This window comes from Capricornis sumatraensis, chromosome 1, assembly GCF_032405125.1.
Source record: "Capricornis sumatraensis isolate serow.1 chromosome 1, serow.2, whole genome shotgun sequence".
NCBI classification, from domain to species: Eukaryota; Metazoa; Chordata; class Mammalia; order Artiodactyla; family Bovidae; genus Capricornis; species Capricornis sumatraensis.
In genome coordinates, this window is record NC_091069.1 from 33108640 (window position 1) to 33128218 (window position 19579).

The 19579-nt window shown below is 41.0% G+C and overlaps 1 protein-coding gene across 1 annotated transcript in view; it reads right to left on the reverse strand.

The window, feature by feature from the left end:
• ASXL2 (ASXL transcriptional regulator 2) overlaps positions 1-19214 on the reverse strand; it is a 107319-nt gene extending 88105 nt beyond the window's left edge. Inside the window, exon 1 of the mRNA XM_068977773.1 lies at positions 19142-19214. Coding sequence (XP_068833874.1) covers positions 19142-19198 — 57 coding nt within the window. The 5' untranslated portion in view covers positions 19199-19214. The remainder of the gene's footprint in view (positions 1-19141) is intronic.
• Between the last annotated feature and the right edge of the window lie 365 nt (positions 19215-19579).

The window sequence follows — 19579 nt, forward strand, 5'->3', positions numbered from 1 at the left end:
AAAGATTTTCATGACCAAGATAATCATGATGGTGTGATCACTCACACTCACCTAGAGCCAGACATCCTGGAATGTGAAGTCCAGGGGGCTTAGGAAGCATCACTATGAACAAAGCTAGTGGAGGTGATGGAATTCCAGTTGAGCTATTTCAAATTCTGAAAGATGATGCTGTGAAAGTGCTGCACTCAATATGCCAGCAAATTTGGAAAACTCAGCAGTGGCCACAGGACTGGAAAAGGTCAGTTTTCATTCCAATCCCAAAGAAAGGCAATGCCAAAAAATACTCAAACTACCACACAACTGCACTCATCTCATACGTAAAATAATGCTCAAAATTCTCCAAGCCAGGCTTCAGCAATATGTGAACCGTGAACTTCCAGATGTTCAAGCTGGTTTTAGAAAAGGCAGAGGAACCAGAGATCAAATTGCCAACATCCGCTGGATCATGGAAAAAGCAAGAGAGTTCCAGAATAACATCTATTTCTGCTTTATTGACTATGCCAAAGCCTTTGACTGTGTGGATCACAACAAACTAGAAAATTCTTCAAGAGATGGGAATACCAGACCACCTGACCTGCCTCTTGAGAAACTTGTATGCAGGTCAGGAGGCAACAGTTAGAACTGGACATGGAACAACAGACTGGTTCCAAATAGGAAAAGGAGTGCATCAAGGTTGTATATTGTCACCCTGCTTATTTAACTTCTATGCAGAGTACATCATGAGAAATGCTGGACTGGAAGAAGCACAAGCTGGAATCAAGATTGCCAGGAGAAATATCAATAACCTCAGATACGCAGATGACACCACCCTCATGGCAGAAAGTGAAGAGGAACTAAAAAGCCTCTTGATGAAAGTGAAAGAGGAGAGTAAAAGAGTTGGCTTAAAGCTCAACATTCAGAAAACTAAGATCACGGCATCTGGTCCCATCACTTCATGGGAAATAGATGGGGAAACAGTGTCAGACTTTATTTTTTTGGGCTCCAAAATCACTGCAGATGGTGACTGCAGCCATGAAATTAAAGATGCTTACTCCTTGGAAGGAAAGTTATGACCAACATAGATAGCATTTTTTTTTTTTAATTTTACTTTACAATACTGTATTGGTTTTGCCATACATTGACATGAATCTGCCACGGGTGTATACGAGCTCCCAATCCTGAATCCCCCTCCCACCTCCCGCCCCATATCATCTCTCTGGATCATCCCCGTGCACCAGCCACAACCAAGCATCCTGTATCTTGTATCGAACATAGACTGGTGCTTCGTTTCTTACATGATAGTATACATGTTTCAATGCCACTCTCCCAAATCATCCCACCCTCTCCTTCTCCCTCACAGTCCAAAAGTCCATGAGACACAGATGTAGATAGCATATTAAAAAGCAGAGACATTACTTGCCAACAAAGGTCCGTCTAGTCAAGGCTATGGTTTTTCCAGTAGTCACGTATGGATGTGAGAGTTGGACTGTGAAGAAAGCTGAGCACCGAAGAATTGATGCTTTTGAACTGTGGTGTTGGAGAAGATTCTTGAGAGTCCCATGGACTGCAAGGAGATCCAACCAGTCCATTCTAAAGGAGATCAGTCCTGGGTGTTCTTTGGAAGGAATGATGCTAAAGCTGAAACTCCAATACTTTGGCCACCTGATGCGAAGAGTTGACTCATTGGAAAAAGACTCTAATCCTGGGAGAGATTAGGGGCAGGAGGAGAAGGGGACGACAGAGGATGAGATGGCTGGATGGCATCACTGCCTCAATGGTCATGGGTCTGAGTGAACTCCAGGAGTTGGTGATGGACAGGGAGGCCTGGCGTGCTGCAATTCATGGGGTTGCAAAGAGTCAGACACGACTGAGCGACTGAACTGAACTGATAGATATCAATCCTGTAATTTGTTTTGGTGTATGGTATGAAGCAGAGACATATTTTTTTTCCTCAAGATGATTAGATTTCAACATTATCTGTTTACTGTATTCTTAGATATATCTGACTGCCTGTGGGCTTTCACATCTATACTATTCATCAGCATCATTCTTGTCCAGTTACACATCACTGGCATCCTGCTTTACTCACTGTATCTTTGCAATACATGTTAATCTCTAGAAATATAATTTATGCCTCACTACACTTCTTTAAAACAAATATATTCTTAGTCTAACCCAGATGAGTTTTGATTTGTCAGAGTAGAATTGCTTTAAATTTATAAATTTACTTGACAAGAATTAAAATCTCTTTATTATATTGATTCTTCCAATATAAGTACAAATTCACTCTCTTCGATTTTTCAAGTCTATTCTCTATCCTTTCCCAGGATTTTGTATTTTCTTCACCTAGATTCTATATATTCCTTATTCAGCTTTGTGTGTACATGCATAGACACTTCAGTTGTGTCTGACTCTTTGCAAGCCTGTGAACTGAAGCCTGCCAGGCTCCCCTGTACAAGGGATTCTCCAGGCAAGAATATTAGAGTGGGTTGCCATTTCCTTCTCCAAAGGATCTTGTTGACCCAGGGATCAAAACAGCACCTTTCATCTCCTGCATTGCCAGCCAGGTTCTTTACCACTTAGCACCACCTGGGAAGCCAAATTATTGGGATATAGGAACTCTATTTATATATTTACTTTAACAATCATCCTTTTGAATGCTTACCTAGATTTTTTAGTTGATACTTTGGGAATTTCTAATAAATAAACAGTCTTGCTGCTGCTGCTGCTAAGTCGCTTCAGTAGTGTCTGAATCTGTGCAACCCCATAGACGTCAGCCCACCAGGCTCCCCCGTCCCTGGGATTCTCCAGGCAAGAACACTGGAGTGGGTTGCCATTTCCTTCTCCAATGCATGAAGGTGAAAAGAGAAAGTGAGGTCACTCAATCATGTCCAACTCTTAGCGACCCCATGGACTGCAGCCTACCAGGCTCCTCCGTCCATGGGATTTTCTAGGCAAGAGTACTGGAGTGGGATGCCATTGCCTTCTCCGAATAAGCAGTCATAGTATCTGCAAATTGGAGAAGGCGATGGCATCCCACTCCAGTACTCTTGCCTGGAAAATCCCATGGACGGAAAAGCCCGGTAGGCTACAGTCCATGGGGTTGTGAAGAGTCGGACATGATTGAGCGACCTAACTTTCGCTTTTCACTTCCATGCACTGAAGAAGGAAATGGCAACCCACTCCAGTGTTCTTGCCTGGAGAATCCCAGGGACGGGGGAGCCTGGTGGGCTGCCATCTATGGGGTCGCACAGAGTCGGACACGACTGAAGCGACTTAGCAGCAGTAGCAGCAGTATCTGCAAATAGCAACTTTTTTCTTCTTTTAATGTTTGCAACTCATTTATTTTTCATGCCTAACTACAGTGGCTACAACAACTAAAAGAATGTTAAATAAAATAATGAAAGCAAGTTTTCTTGTCGTATTTTCCATACATTTATCTCCAGTGTTTCACTACCATTGTGATGTTGGCTACTAGGCTGAAATATTCTTTATGTTATAAAAATATCTTTCTGCCCAAACTCAAACAACAACAACAACAACAACAGCAACAAAAGCAGTCAGGTAATGGAAGTTTTGGTATGTCCTTTTTTTTTTAAAGGACAATATGCTGAGTTTTATTTCCGCTATTCCCAAGACCGCTGTTTTAGAAGGAAAATAAATTTAAATAAGCCAAGCATAGAGTCAGTTATATTTAAGTCATCCATACACAGAAAGAAATTCTAATTAAGTTTACCTTCCTGGGTTTGTGTATGTATAATCAAAAGGTTTTGAACAGACACTAAATTTAAATAACTCCTTTTTTAACACGTGAGATAATCATGTAGCTCATACCTGTGAGGTAACACTAGGTGCTATAACCAAGTCCCAAAATTTCATTAGCGTAACACAATACAAGTTATTATTACATTATAAACAGTTATTCAGCTGTGAACATATTATTAACAGTTCAGTGCACCTGACTCCTATTCAGTGGGCACACCCTGCTCTTAAATACCTTGACCCAGAAGTGACACATTATTTCTGCTCACATTTCCCTGCAACAACAGTCTCTTGGCACCACCTAGATACAGGGGGTCTGGAAAATAAAATCCTTGCCTAGGGAGCTGGGCAAGTACCATTTCTACATATAGTTTCTCATTTTCAACCTAATAATTTGATGAATTAATAATTTTCTAATAACAAAAGGAAATTTCATTCCTGGAATAAATTCTGATTAATCATCGTGTGTTGTTTTATTATATTGCTGTATTTATAATTTACATACACGACTGCCTAGTAAAATTAGCTTATTTTCCTTTTCTTTTTGGCCTATTTGTTAAAAGGTTTCAATGTAAGTTAGTTAGCATTATTTCTACTGTATACATGGTAGGTGTTCAATATTTTAACAGTAAAACCACTATCCTGTCAGAAGAGAATTTGAGACAACAAATTCAACAATACCTAATCCAACAGACATACAGATCCTAGTTGCCATAATACAGACAGAAGTAATTTACTCTAGAAATAAAGCATAAAGAACACTGAAAAAACCAGGAAGCTGATACATCCTGAATAATGTCAGTATTAAATTTTTTTTTTAAGTGATAATTTTCTGAAAGCCCCTGAAGGACTTTACATTTTTTTTTTTTATTGAAACCTTGGCCATCACCTGTCACAGAGAGGATGTTACCTTCCACAGGCCAATGCCAATCCAAAATTACTCCAGAGGACATTTGGTATGAGTGGAGCTGGATGGTAAACTGGAACAAGAAGACAGGAAAATCTACCCTGAATTCTAGGAAATGGGAGTATAGCCCGAATAATGAACACGCTGCCTCCCGATTCAACTCCTACATCTCTCTTCCTCAGTCACATTACTTCAGCTACACTGACCTTCTCATAGTTGCTAGACCAAGATGGCACACTCCTGCCTCAGAGTCCTCATACCGACTGTTCCCTCTCTGTAGAGGGCTCCTTCCCAGATTATCTGCAAAGCTTGCTCCTTTATCTCTTTCAAATGTTTGGTCAAAGGTCAGCTTCCAGGAGATTCTCTGATGGCTCAGTGGTAAAGAATCCACCTGTCAATGCAGGAGACTCAGGTTCGATCCGTGGTCTGGAAAGACCCCACATGCTGCAGAGCAACTAAGCCCATGAGTCCCGGCTACTGAGCCTGTGCTCTACAGCCTGCGTCGCACAACTACTGAAGCCTGTGTGCCTAGAGCCTGTGCTCCACAACAGAAGAAGCCCTCACAACAGAAGCCACAACAGAAGCTGCAGCCCTGCGGTAAGAAGGCAGCGCACCGCAACTGGAAAGCGGCCCCTGCTTGCCACAACTCGAGAAAAGCCTGCATAGCAATGAAGATCCAGCACAGTCAAAAATGAATGCAATCGAAGTTAAGATACTTAAAAAAAAATTGTGCTAAAGGACGTATCAAGAAAGTAAAGGGCCTTGCCTGGTGGGTCAGTGGCTAAGACTCTGAGCTCCTAATGCAGGGAACCTGATTAGGGAACTAGATCCCACATGCCCAAATGAAGAGTTCACGTGCCACAACTAAAGATCCTGCAACCAAGTCCTGTAACCAGGACCCAGTGCAGTCTAATTAATTAAGTGATTGATTAAAATATGTTTAAAGACCATTTCTAAAAAAAGGTGAAAGAACCCACAAAGACAATATTGTGTGTCTGATAAGGTATGCAGTCAAAGTTATGGTTTTTCCTGTAATCATGTATGGATGTGAGAATTGACCATAAAGAAGGCTGGCTGAGTGCCGAAGAATTGATGCTTTTGAACCTGGTGTTGGAGAAAACTCTTAAGAGTCCCTTGGACTGAAAGGAGACCAAAGCAGGCAATCCTAAAGGAAATCAATCCTGAATATTCATTGGAAGGACTGATGCTCAAGCTCCAATACTTTGGCCACCTGATGTGAAAAGCCAACTCATAGGAAAGACATCTGATGCTGGGAAAGACTGAAGGCAGGAGGAGAAGGGGACAACAAAGGATGAGATGGTTGGATGGCATCACTGACACTCAATGGACATGAGTTTGAGCAAGCTCTGGGAGATAGTGAAGGACAGGGAAGCCTGGCATGCTGCAGTCCATGGGGTCGCAAAGAATCAGACATGACTGAGCAACTGAACTGACGCAGTATATGAAGAATTCTTAGAAATCAACAAAAAGACAAATAATTCAATTCTTGAAAAAGTTAAACACAGAGTTAACATATGGCCTAGCAATTCACCTCCTACATAAAGAATTAAACATTTGTTGTACACAAAATATTCACTGCAGCATTATTCGTAATAGCCAAAAGTATAAACAATCCAGATATCCATCAACTGATAAACAGATAAATAAAAGGTGGTATAGCCGTGAGGGAATATTATTCAGCCACAAAAAAAGGATACACACTATAATATGGATGAACTTTGAAAACATTATGCTAAAGTGAAAAAAAAGAAACACAAAAAGCCACATGTTGTAGGACTCCATCTATATGGACTGTCCAGAACAGGCAAACCCAAGACACAGAAGGATTAGTGGTTACCAGAGTGCAGTGGTGGGGCACGGCGGGCCAGGTATGAAAAATGACTGCTACTAATAATAAAGATAATGAATATCAACGAGACTGAAAACAAAAAGAGAAAGATTAATGAAACCAAAAGCTGGTTCTTTCACCTGATTTTTAAAAATTGATAAATCTGTAGCCCAAAAAAAAAAAAAAAAAAGGAAAAGACAAATAACCAGTATCAAGAATAAAGAGGGGATATATTACTACAGACTGCAAACAATAAGAGAATACTACCAACAACTCTACAGACATAAACTCAACAACTTAAATGAAATGGACCAATTCCTGAAAAACCACAAACTTCTAAAACTTACACAAGAAATCTGAATAGCTCTATAATTATACTAGAAATTGAATTCATAGTGAAAATGCTCCCACCAAGGAAATCTCTAGACCCCAGAATGCTTCACTGGTTAATTCCATCAAACATTTAAAGAAGAAATAACACCAGTTCTATACACAGTCCATTCTCATTATTCACAATAGTTATGTTCTGTAAAGTCACCATGAATGTAAAATTAGCAAATACTGACCCACTGCTCCTAAGTGAAATACAAAGTTCCTACAAGCCTCTGGTCATAGTTTTGTCAACGTAACCTTAGGATTGGGGGCAGGAGAAGAAGGGGATGACAGAGGATGAGATGGCTGGATGGCATTACTGACTTGATGGACGTGAGTCTGGGTGAACTCCAGGAGTTGGTGATGGACAGGGAGGCCTGGCATGCTGCGATTCATGGGGTTGCAAAGAGTCGGACACGACTGAGCGACTGAACTGAACCTTGTTTTACGTGATTCTGTTTAGAGGCATCTTATTTAATACATGTTACTGACTCACTGACTTTGAACTCATGGCCAAAAGGACTGTAACTTACACCTAAACAAAGCTTATCTAATACAGGTATTTTCTCCATAAGGCACACAGTTTCCTTGCATTTAAGAATGAATGCTAGACAGCACTTCAGTACTACACTTGGGAGCCATTTTAAATAGTGAGAGCCTAACAAAAAGCACAAAAATGCAAACACCATGACACTAAATAGACCAATTTTTCACTATGAGAGCTGAAACAAGGTAGAGCACCACCTTGTTCGACTTCAGCAGAGATCTCAGCGTCAGGTGACAAATGTTTCACCACTCAGCCAATGTCCATGAATAGACAAAAGTGCCACGTATTGATTTTGGGATGAGGAGTAAATTTTAGCAAGCAGGTGAATCCACAAGTACAGCTAACCCTCAAACAACACAGGTTTAACTGCATGGGCCCACCAATACAAGGAATTTTTTTCAACGGTAAAAACTACAATATTACACAATTCAAGGTTGGTTCAATCTATGGATGAGGCACCACAGATATGGAGGGTGGCCTACAGGTCACTTGAGGATTTTCGACTGTATAGAGGGTCAGCATCCCTAACACCCAAGATGTTCAAGGGTCAACTGTATTGAATCCGTGAATAGTGAGGCTCAATTGTAATCTCTCTGTTTCCTGAGAAACAGAGGAAGACTTCCTTTTTTATGAGGTCAACACTACCCTGATACCAAAGCCAGACATAAACAATACAAAAAAACTACAGATTAATATTCCTTATGAACATAACCATAAATGTCCTCAACAAACCCAGAAATATATAAAAAGTATAATAAACAACCAAGTAAGGTTTATTTCCCCAGGAAAGCAAGGCCAATTCAAAATTTGAAATATCAATGTAATCCACCATATTAAAAAGTCTAAAAAGTAAAGCGTTCACAAAAAACCACACAGCTAACAGGAAACACTTTCATCAAACCTCTGTCATTTGCTACCACCTCTGTCTGCAGGAAACAGACTTGGGAAATACACATGAAGCAAATCCAATACTAAATAGAAAAGCTGCCCTTCTTGCTGCCCACCCATCTGTTCTCAAGGTGTGACTTTTCTATCACAAACCTGTAATAGTTTTTCTCCTAGCAAAAATATTCTTAAATTTGATCAGAAATAAGCATACCAGTTGGACGCGACTGAACTGAACTGAAATATACCAGTCTTCTTAAAATCATTTTGTTTTTGGCTACGCTGGGTCTCCACTGCTGCTCGTGGGCTTTCTCTGGTTGCAGCGCACGAGCTTCTGATTGCCAAGGCTTCTCCTGTTGAGGAGCACTGGCTCTAGGTGCACGGGCTTCAGTAGCTGCAGCATGTGGGCTCAGCAGCTGCAGCACCCAGGCTTAACTGCTCTGCAGCACGTGGAATCTTCCCGGACCAGGGAGCAAACCCATGTCCCCTGCATTGGCAGGCAGACTCCTATCCACTGCACCACCAGGGAAGTCCAAATAAATTATTGTTTAATGATATTTTCACAAAAAGCATCATGGAACCCAGAGTCACTGTGATGCACAACTCTAGAAAGCGATATTCACATAAAATACAATATGTGAATATGAATGGCTTCCCCTGGAGTTGTGCAACACAGACTCCTGATTGATTCTAGCACCTCAACAACCCAGAAGACCAGCAGCCCAAAGGACAGTGCAATAGGAAGAATAGTGGCATAAGAATTCAGAGAAAAGAAAAATCAACATGAGCTAGAATGAAGTGGGAAAGAGTTTGCTTTCTTTTTTCCCTCTCAAGAATCATACAATTCTGTTGTGTTGAAGAACATGCCAGAACCTCCTATATAGGTGAAGATTTCAGGAGACTGGCAGAACTCAAGCATAGGCTTCTGTTGGACACTTGTAAGCATGAGAGGTGTACAAGGAACAGGTATAAAATAAGAAACACTGAATGATGGGGGGGGGGGAATGTATACCTCTAGGCATCCTTTTAATTCAAGAGCCCTACTCTAACCCTGATAACCTCTCTGTAGCTAGACTTTTCAGCTCTCTACAATACACCCCACAAATGGCCCCAAACACAGACAATGATGTTGTCACCTGCAGAAAAGCATTACAACTACTAGAATAAAAATATCTGTCAGTTCAACTTCTACAACTCTCCACATTTGGATCCTAGATTGTCTTTTCTGGCCTTATCTTTTACTTTACTTCACAAGACTCAAAGGTAAATCAGCATGCATAAAACATACACTCCATTTTTTCAGCCTTCCTTCTGTCTGCCTGGAATACCCTTATCTATATTCACCCTTGAATATCCAGGCCAAACCCTCTCTGAGACCAACCTTCCCATGTTCCTTCCTCCACCAGATTTTAATATTACTTTTGCTATTATACAGCCCCAACAACACAAATTTATGGTGTGATTATGGTTTATGAAAGAACTTAGGTGAACCCAATACCAAGTTATCTCATAGTTCTGTGCCAGGATTCTGGCCATGGCTTAAGAGGGTCTTCTGCGGAGGGTCTCACAGAGCTGAGTCAGAAGTGACAGCTGGGACTGTGAACTTATCTGAGACTTGGGATTCTTTTCCAGGCTTACCAGGAACCTTACCTGTTGGCAGGTTTCAGTCCCTTACTGTTTTATTGCTGACTTTTTGCAAGGAGTCACTCAGCAACTTGAGGCTGCCTGCCATTCCTTGCTACATGCTTTCTCCAGAGCAGTTCACAAAGTCTAAGTCAAGAGAGGGATCTGGCACACAATCTCCTAAACCATGATATGGAGCTTCCACTGCGTTCCCAAACTTGTCCACAGCTCGTTCAGGTCTCTGTCATTCATTCCACACTGACCTTGAGAAACAAGTGGCAAATGGGGTCCCTGAGACTAGAAAGCTTTTCATTAGAACTGTTTCAAACCTCTGCACCTGATAAGAAATAACATCTGTACAATATTCATTTTCTCACTCAGAAACATAAGATGATCTACATTTATTAATTTTTCAGTAACATTAAAAAACCATGCTTACAACACTTGCAACCCCTTGGAATATACCCGGCTACGCTCCTCTGTCCATGGGATTTCCCACAGGAGTAGGTTGCAATTTCCTTCTCCAGCTTCCCAACCCAGGGAGCGAATCTGCATCTCCTCCATTAACAGACGGGTTCTCTACCACTGAGCCACCAGGGAAGTCAACAACGTACCAGGTATCGTCAAAGAATTTTTCACACGTTCTAGCCTAATCATCGGAGAAGGCAATGGCACCCCACTCCAGTACTCTTGCCGGGAAAATCCCATGGACAGAGCAGCCTGGTGGGCTGCAGTCCATGGGGTTGTGAAGAGTCGGACACGACTGAGCGACTTCCTTTCACTTTTCACTTTCATGCACTGGAGAAGGAAATGGCAACCCACTCCAGTGTTCTTGCCTGGAGAATCCCAGGGACAGGGGAGCCTGGTGGGCTGCTGTCTATGGGGTCGCACAGAGTCGACTGAAGAGACTTAGCAGCGGCAGCAGCAGTCTAAAGTCCCTACAACTCCCAGTGTGGTCCTTACATCAAACCACCAGCATCACCTGTGAACTTATTGCAAATGCAGAGTCTCTGGCTACACTGCAGACCTACTGAATAATCATCTATATTATAATAACTTCCCAGATGATTCTTATACACACTAATGTTTGAGCACTGATTTAAATGACTTGTCCAAGCTGACACAATAAGCTCAATAAATTAAACAACCAAAATCAGATCCAGATTGTTAAGGTTATTCCCAAGCTGCTAATAAAAATAGTCTTGGGACTTCCCTGGAGGTCCAATGATTAACCTTGGGCTCCCAATGCAGGGGATGAGTTCAATCTCTGGTTGGGGAACTATGACACTGCATACTGCTTGGGAGATGCCAAACACACACACACACACACACACACACACACATATATATATATAGTCCTATATTCCTCTTTACATGTTTCATGGGTGTTTAATGATATACATGAAAAGTGTTCATTATCTTTATCTTGTAATCCATCTTTTTGACATCTTCTTTCTCCTTTCCCCTCTCCACCACTCACTCTCACACATACACACAATGTAAAAGAGAAAACCTTTCCCAAAATATCAATTTCATGGGTACCATCCATTTAAACTTATAAAATTTGTCAGAACCACTCAAATCATATAGGAAACTATAAAATCAATAGCAATACATTAAAAATTTTATGTTACTCTTTAGAATAAGTCACTAACATCGTTGTTAAGCACTTTATTTGAAACTGAATATGGCTAAACCAACTACTAAATAATTCAGACATCAGTGGGTTAAAGATTCCAGATGATGTGAGCCACCCCAAGCTATTCAAAGTCCATTCTAAATGTAGCATCAATGCTGTTTGCCGCTAAACATCAGCAGCAAAAGAAATTCCAAATGACAAGTGTTTCACAACTTAATTTTTACTAAAAGAACAAATTACCAAGAAGATGCAGTAACTCATTAGGTTTACAGTGTCCCTTGATGTTCAGGACTCAGTACATGTGTTTTTACAATTAACCAATTTTAGTTTTGTCAAGCAAGGTGAGAAGTAAAATTACCAAAGAAATGTCCAATTGTAATTCAAAAGGGTCTTGGAAGGCAAATATCGTGGTGTGTCTTGAAATAACTTTCTTTCACAAACAAGAGAGAGGTACTGAACAATACTGGCAAACAATACTTAATATAGTTGACTAATTTTACTCAAATTGTGCTATCTTTAAAGTGACAAGTGTCTTATCGCCAATAAAAAAGGTGAAAAACAACAACAAAGATTTAGCATCCATTTCTGCAGGTAGAAACCTTTAAAAGAAAAGTCTCTGCCATCAAGAAGCACAGTCTTACTGATACATATAAACTGAATTTCTTCCTACTTGTTCATAATAAAATATGGATTTTATTTGGGGAATATACACCTTTACAGCTAAACATTTTTTTAAGCACTCATTTATAATCTTTGAGAATGGTTTTCTTAATAGGACTTAAAACCTAAAAAAACACAAAAGGTAAAGATTGGCAAATTTATTTATTAATATATTAACATAAAAAATGCATAAATCAGTCAAAGCCAAAATTGGGAAACAGATCTGTGACATATGACAAAGGGCCAGTTTCCTTAATCTACACTGCACTCTTAGAAACTAGTATAAAAAAGACCAGGAAGCAAGAAAAAAAATAAGGGCAAAAATCTGAACAGACAAGTTTACTGAAAAATACACAGAAAGTCAGTAAGCATAGGAAGTTATTCTATAACAGCCACTAAACAAATGTAGGTATTTAAGCTTAATTAAAATTAAATAAAATTCAAAATTCAGTTCCTTAGTCTCACTAGTCACATTTGAAGTGCTCAATGGCCACATGTGGCTAGTGTACTGGACAGCACAGATACAGACCATTTCCATGAAGTTCTACTGAACAAAACTAAAGAAATGCTGTTAATGTACCAAAATGGCAAAGACTACAGATCCAGCAGGGCGTGGCAACCCAATCCAGTATTCTTGCCTGAAGAATCCCCATGAACAGAGGAGCCTGGAGGGCTACATCCATGGGGTCGCAAAGAGACACAACTGAGTGACTAAGCACGTTAATTTCACTTTGGCAACTAAATTATTTTCAATATTTGCATATACATTTAATTCCTATTTTCAGTATAGTGACTCATCCAAGACTTTCTACATACTGCCGTTCTACTTTTTCAAAAATAATGAGTCTAGGACTTCCCTGGTGATACAGTGGGTAAGAATTCGCCTGCCAATGCAGGGGACATGGGTTCAATCCTTGATCCAGGAAAATTCCACATGCCGAGGAACAACTAAGCCCATGTACCAGAACTACTAAGCCCACACTTCAGAGCAGGAGAGCCGAAACTAATGCGCCCACTAGAGCCTATGCTCCGCAAGGAGAAAAACCAACAGAACAAAGAGTAGCTCCTGCTCTCCGCTACTTGAGAAAGCCTACAGGCAAAAAGGAAAACCCCCTCCACACAAACTGTAATAGAAAACTAACACTATTAAGTCATATCTAAAGAATTCTAAAATTAAGTATGCTCAAAAACCTTTTAAAAACACTAAAAACATGATAAATCAAACTGTACTAAAAGTACTAAACTGCACAATACTGCAACACTATCAACTATGAGGATGGCCTCTATGAGATATGGAAAGAAAGAAAACAGAACTAGTGGAGCTTTCCCAGTCTTCTGGCTTCCCAGGTGGCCCTAACAGTGAAGAACCCGCCTGCCAATGCAGGACACATAAAAGATGCGGCTTAGATCCCTGGGTCAGGAAGAGACCCTGGAGGAGGGCACGGGAACCCACTCCACTATTCTTGCCCAGGGAATCCCATGGACAGAGGAGTCTGGCAGGCTACAGTCCATAGGGTCACAAAGAGTTAGGACATGACTGAAGCGACATAGTATGCATGCATGTATTAATAAAAAGGATGAAAACAGCAGACAAACCTTACTTATCAGGTTCCTGTAGTTGTATCTTCCACACAACTGGCCTCCTTCCAGATAGCTTTTGTAGTGAAAACATAATGCCCTTTCACTGACAGCAAAATTGCACAGCCTTTTAAAAGTAGATAGATTTTGTGGATGAGGAAAGAGCAAGGACTTCTGCAAATCTGACATCATTTTCTCAGCTCCTGCCATAATTCTAGGAGATGCAGCAGCAGCACTTCCCACAGACATTTTTAACTTATATGTTCAAAACAGATTTTCTTTCCTTCCTTTTTCCTTAGTTTGTTTGTGGGCTTTCAAGGCAGGAACATGAGAACAGGACAGAAGGAAGGATGAATTGAAAATAATAATACAAAATATAAGGGCAAAATACAAGGGAACTTTACTTCGGTATTAAGGCAAAAATGAAGATCTCTCAAGCAAAGAATTCGGTATTAAGGCAAAAATAAAGATGTTTCAAGCAAAGAATCCCCTAGCACAAACAGACCTGCATAAACGTATCTAAAATCTTATAATTTTATGTCAATTATACCTCAAAAAAACTGGTTTTGAAAAGTACAGGTTAGAGCAGTTTCTCAGTTTTTCACTCATGCTCTTCACAACCTTTCTCATTCTATTTTTAACATATTCCAGGAAGATTTTGTCCAGTTTTACTTTCTATAAAACAATATTACAAAAACAATATATTTCTTTAATACGGTTTCCCAAGATGCACACTCTCCTGGAGATTCTAATATTTACAAGTACAAACATAAGACAAATACGGGCATAAAAAGACTCTGGCCAACCAGTACTGGTCCAAGGAGATATCCCCAGGCCTGGCCATACTCCTAACAGGAGACAATTACTTATGGTCAAGATTAAGAGAACTGAAACTTTCTAAGTCAATACATCTTTTTTTTCCTAAAGTCTTTTTAAGACTTTTTTCTTTCTAATCATTACATATTGGCAACCCACTCCAGTGTTCTTGCCTGGAGAATCCCAGGGACGGGGGAGCCTGGTGGGCTGCCCTCTATGGGGTCGCACAGAGTCGGACACAACTGAAGTGACTTAGCTTTTATCATTTTACTTCTAAGTAATTCTTTTCTATTTTCAATACTTCCTACAAAAAGATAGTTAGCCTATGAGAGTTATTCATTTAATAGAAATTTTCTTCCACTATATTCCCTAAAGTTAAATAGCTTTAGGCGAGTGTGGTAAGTCGCTTCAGTGGTGTCTGATTCTTTGCATCCCTATGGACTGTAGCCCACCAGGCTCTTCTGCCCATGGGGGTTCTCCAGGCAAGAATACTGAAGTGTGTTGCCATGTCCTCCTCCAGGGAATCTTCCCATCCCAGGGCTAGAACCTGTGGCTCCTGTACAGCAGGCAGATTCGTTACTGCTGAGCCACCAGGGAAGCCCAAATGACTTTCGGTAAATAACATAAATTTAAAAACCTACACACTTTCAAAACAGCATTAACCACTAAGTGAAGTCTAGATACAAAAAAAACAAAAACCAAAAAACAACTTTCTTCAGTCTAGAAATCACATGCTAAAGATCTACACTTGCCTGCTGTTCTCCTTATCTCTCAACACCCATCCTTCACACACACTCGGACCACTTCACTCCTCAAAGATAACCTAGTGCAGTCTCCAAGGTCTGCTGCTCTCTTTCACCTACAATCACAACAAACTTGTCCAAAAAAGACATTTTTGCCTTTTAATGTGTCCCCAGTTGTGGTGGGTGACAAGGAAAAACTTCAAGAAAAAAAAAATGGTATCAACAAAATTATACTCTTTTGAAAGTTCTATTTTGTAAAAACAGCTGAATTCCTCAGGGATGTCACCTAATGTGTACATGATATAATGCTTTCTTTTGCTTTAAAAAAAAATATGCACGTAACTTTGAACACAGTTCTAAAGTCAATGTAATGATTTTCAGTATCTCTGGCTTACTACAAATTTTTGTTTTAATTGCTCCAAACACTATACTGCAGGTCTCTTACCCAAATCACATCATCACCACTATCACTGCTACCTTTAAAATTTAAAACGCGTAATGGGAGTTCCCTGGTGGCCTCAGTTCAGTCAGTCGTGTCCAACTCTTTGCGACCCCATGAATCGCAGCACACCAGGCCTCCCTGTCCATCACCAACTCCTGGAGTTCACTCAGACTCACATCCATCGAGTCAGTGATGCCATCCACCCATCTCATCCTCAGTCGTCCCCTTCTCCTCCTGCCCCCAATCCCTCCCAGCATCAGAGTCTTTTCCAATGAGTCAACTCCTCGCATGAGGTGGCCAAAGTACTGGAGCTTCAGCTTTAGCATCATTCCTTCCAAAGAAATCCCAGGGTTGATCTCCTTCAGAATGGACTGGTTGGATCTCCTTGCAGGCCTAGGGGTTAGTATTCCAGTCTTGCCACGGCCTGGGTTCAGTCCCGGGGGGGGGGGGGGGGGGGACTGAGATCCTGCAAGCCACAGGGTGCAGCCAATAAATAAATTTAAAATGTAATACTGTTAACTAAATACTTGAATAATGCTTTTATAACTAGCGTATTTATGAGACAAACAGAAGATCAGCAAGGACACAATCCAGTGTTGTGAAAGAGCATTCAAGTTCAACTGAATCTTAATTCCATTATTTCTCTGTGTGATGTCTTCAGTTATTGGAACCCATCTATTCTCTACATTTAATCAGACTTTGGCATAATCTTATAACTATATAATAATTATGGATCATATTATTTTTCCCTTTTCAGGTTGTTCACAGCAACCCTGTATCAATTTGTATAGCTCTCTCACATACATACAACACCCCAAATCACAAATATATGTGACATAAATACATATATATGCAAATAATTTTATTTATTTATTGCTCTATTATTGGTCAGGAACACAACCCCATTTTAATAATGTTCTCTAAAACAGGATAGCTGTATAATGTAGGTACCAAGAACACAATGAAATATGAAATAGATATTGCTTATACTCAATGAATAATTTTAATATATCCTTTCTGAAACTCGGTTCCTAGAACATTTGGCCTTAATGCCTATGAGGTAAGTTTAAGACTTGCTTCTCCTAGTTCTCTTAATCTTATAAAATATACAGTTTCCTAATTTAGGTCAAAGTTATCTCTCTCTGTCAAACCACTAACTTTCTGATCTCATTATTCTGCGTCTGAAAATATTAAAGATTTACTTTTGCTTATTCTTCTCACATTTAATTCTACCTATTTCTCCTATAAACAGAATCCTTTTGAACACTAAGGTTTATTTTAATTACTCACTTTACAGATCATAAAAAAGAGTAGTGTTTTCTAGATTTTGGCTACTAGAAAAAAGAAGTTTTAGTGTCACCATTCTCTTTCTAAAATTCATTTTTATAGTCTGAGCTCTTATATATTTGCCAGAATCAAATAAAAATACCAAACCACTAATATACTAATTGCTTCAGGAACTCAAAGCTCTACTGATTAGCTCTGGTCTTTACATCTTCTAAATACTACTTGCACATAACTAGCTAAGGCTTGAAATGTTTGTTATAAATGAGCAAACATAATAATTTACTATAGGAAAATAGACTGTAGATGCAAAGTTTTCCTATCACAATCTCCCAAAGATTAGACTATTTTATCCAAAGAGAGAATTCATAAAGTACTCATGAAATTCTAGAGACTTAAAATTAATTAACACAATGACAGTTGGGATCTGGTTACTTATGAATAAAATTTACCATCCTTCTTTAAATAAAAGAGGTCTTAAGGTAGTGCTGATCAACTAGAACAATTCCTCCTTCACTCCTTTTGTGAAGGAGGAATTTCCCCACCACCCAACAAAATTATTTCTAGAGTTTTTTCTTTGGCGGGAAACGACCAGCAATTACAGTTATGTAGATACACTGTAACTGAAAGCACTCAACAAATAAAATGTGCTTTTATTTATTCACTAACTTTTCCACATTTCCTACTAAAACAGACAAACAAGTTTAAGATTCATGAATCCTCTAAAACACAACATTTACAAAACAAATGCACAAGATTTACAAAGCAAATGTGCAAGAATGAATAAACAAAAGGACCCAGATTTGGGGAAATAAAAAAGACTGGGCGGTAATATATCAAATGTTAACAGAGTTTGGTTAAATACATGACTTTTTTCCTTATTTATACTAAAATACTATAATTTCCCTAACTTTCCCACAGTGAACATTTGTTACTATTCAGAAAACTCCTCTTTAAAAAATAAAACATACAACACACCATAAAGAGGGGCTTCATTTAGAGGGGCTCTCCAGGTTGTACAAGTATTATTGTCATGATTCACCATTAAAAATAATGCTTCCAATCCTTCTCACTTCCCAACACTAAAACGCTGCTGTCTTACGTCCTATTACTTTTCTGCTGCACCCTCAGAAGATGGAACGAACCTGACTTTCTCCAAACCTTTCATTTCTAAATATATATACATGGACGCCTTTAATTTTTTCATAAAAAGCATAAAAGTTCTCACTCATCCTCAATACTCTATTTTTTAAACCTACCTCTAAGTTTCGTTAAGATAAATTTAGAAGGAAAAAAAACGATGGTTTTATCCACTAATCACAACTTCGTGAGGCCATCACCACTTTAGCTACGGAAAAGTCAAGGCCGGGTAAAACTACAGGTCCCACCATGCATTGCTGCCTTGTTCAGAGTAGGTCTCTACGGAAACAGGAAAAAAAAAAAAATTCTACAAGTCCCACCTGTTACTTCGTTTCTAAACACCTCCTGCACTTTCGGCTCCAACAGCAAACATAAAACAAGAGCCTCGTGACCTCCGGCCGGATCCAGGAGCCCAGACAAGCAGGGGCCCGGGAGCCGGGCGGTGTGCCTGCTACAGCGGGTCAATTCTACCCAGTTCCACCGCTCTCCTCTTCTTTCTGGGGCTGGGTGCACGCACAAGCCTTCTCCTATCCGCATCCAATGGGGGCTCCTCAACCGCACAAGGGAGAAGAACCGGTTACTGTGCAAGCACAACAGACTTCCCCATGTTGGGGCAGGGGCTACCACAGAGTCGGGGTGAGAACGCAGTGACTCCGACAGGCAGCTTCAAAACACCATAGAGGAACCATCGCAGACGCGGGGAGAAGCCACAGCCCCGCGGCGACCCTCTTCCGCTTAGGCGCCTCCATTCCCACAGGGACCACAAGCCCGACACTAACCGCCGCCCTCGCCGCGCGGTTCTGTGCCCCCCTTAGCCGGGTCGCAGTGCCACTGACCTCCCTTCCCCTGCGACCGAGGGAGGGCGGCGAGGGAACGAAATCCTCCCAGCTTTCCCGTCCGCTCCCTCCGCCTTACCGTCTTGGCGGCCTCCGCCCAGGTCCTGCCCTTCTTCCTACGGCCCTTTTCCCTCATGTCGGGTCTTGAACTGACTGGGAGGCTCCCGTGTCCGGGCTCCGGCCGCCCTCCCTGCCTGCTCTGCCCTGCGCTGTTTTTCCCGCGGTGCCGGGAAAGGTGGGAGAAAGGGGAAGTCAGGCCGGAGGAGCACCGGAGCAGAGGAAGCGGCGGGGGTGGTGCGCTGGGGGCGGTCTATGGGGCGGCCGGTCCTCCTGCTGCCGTTACCACTGCTACCGCCGCTGCCATATTGGGTCCTTACTGTACAGGCAGCCGCTACGGTCATGTGACCGCTCCCGCGCGGCCGTCACTACTGTACGCAGCCGGCCGCGCGAACGAGCGTGCGCGCGCCCCCGCCTCCCGCACGGGGCCACAGGGAGAGCGAGCCGGCCGGCCGCGGAG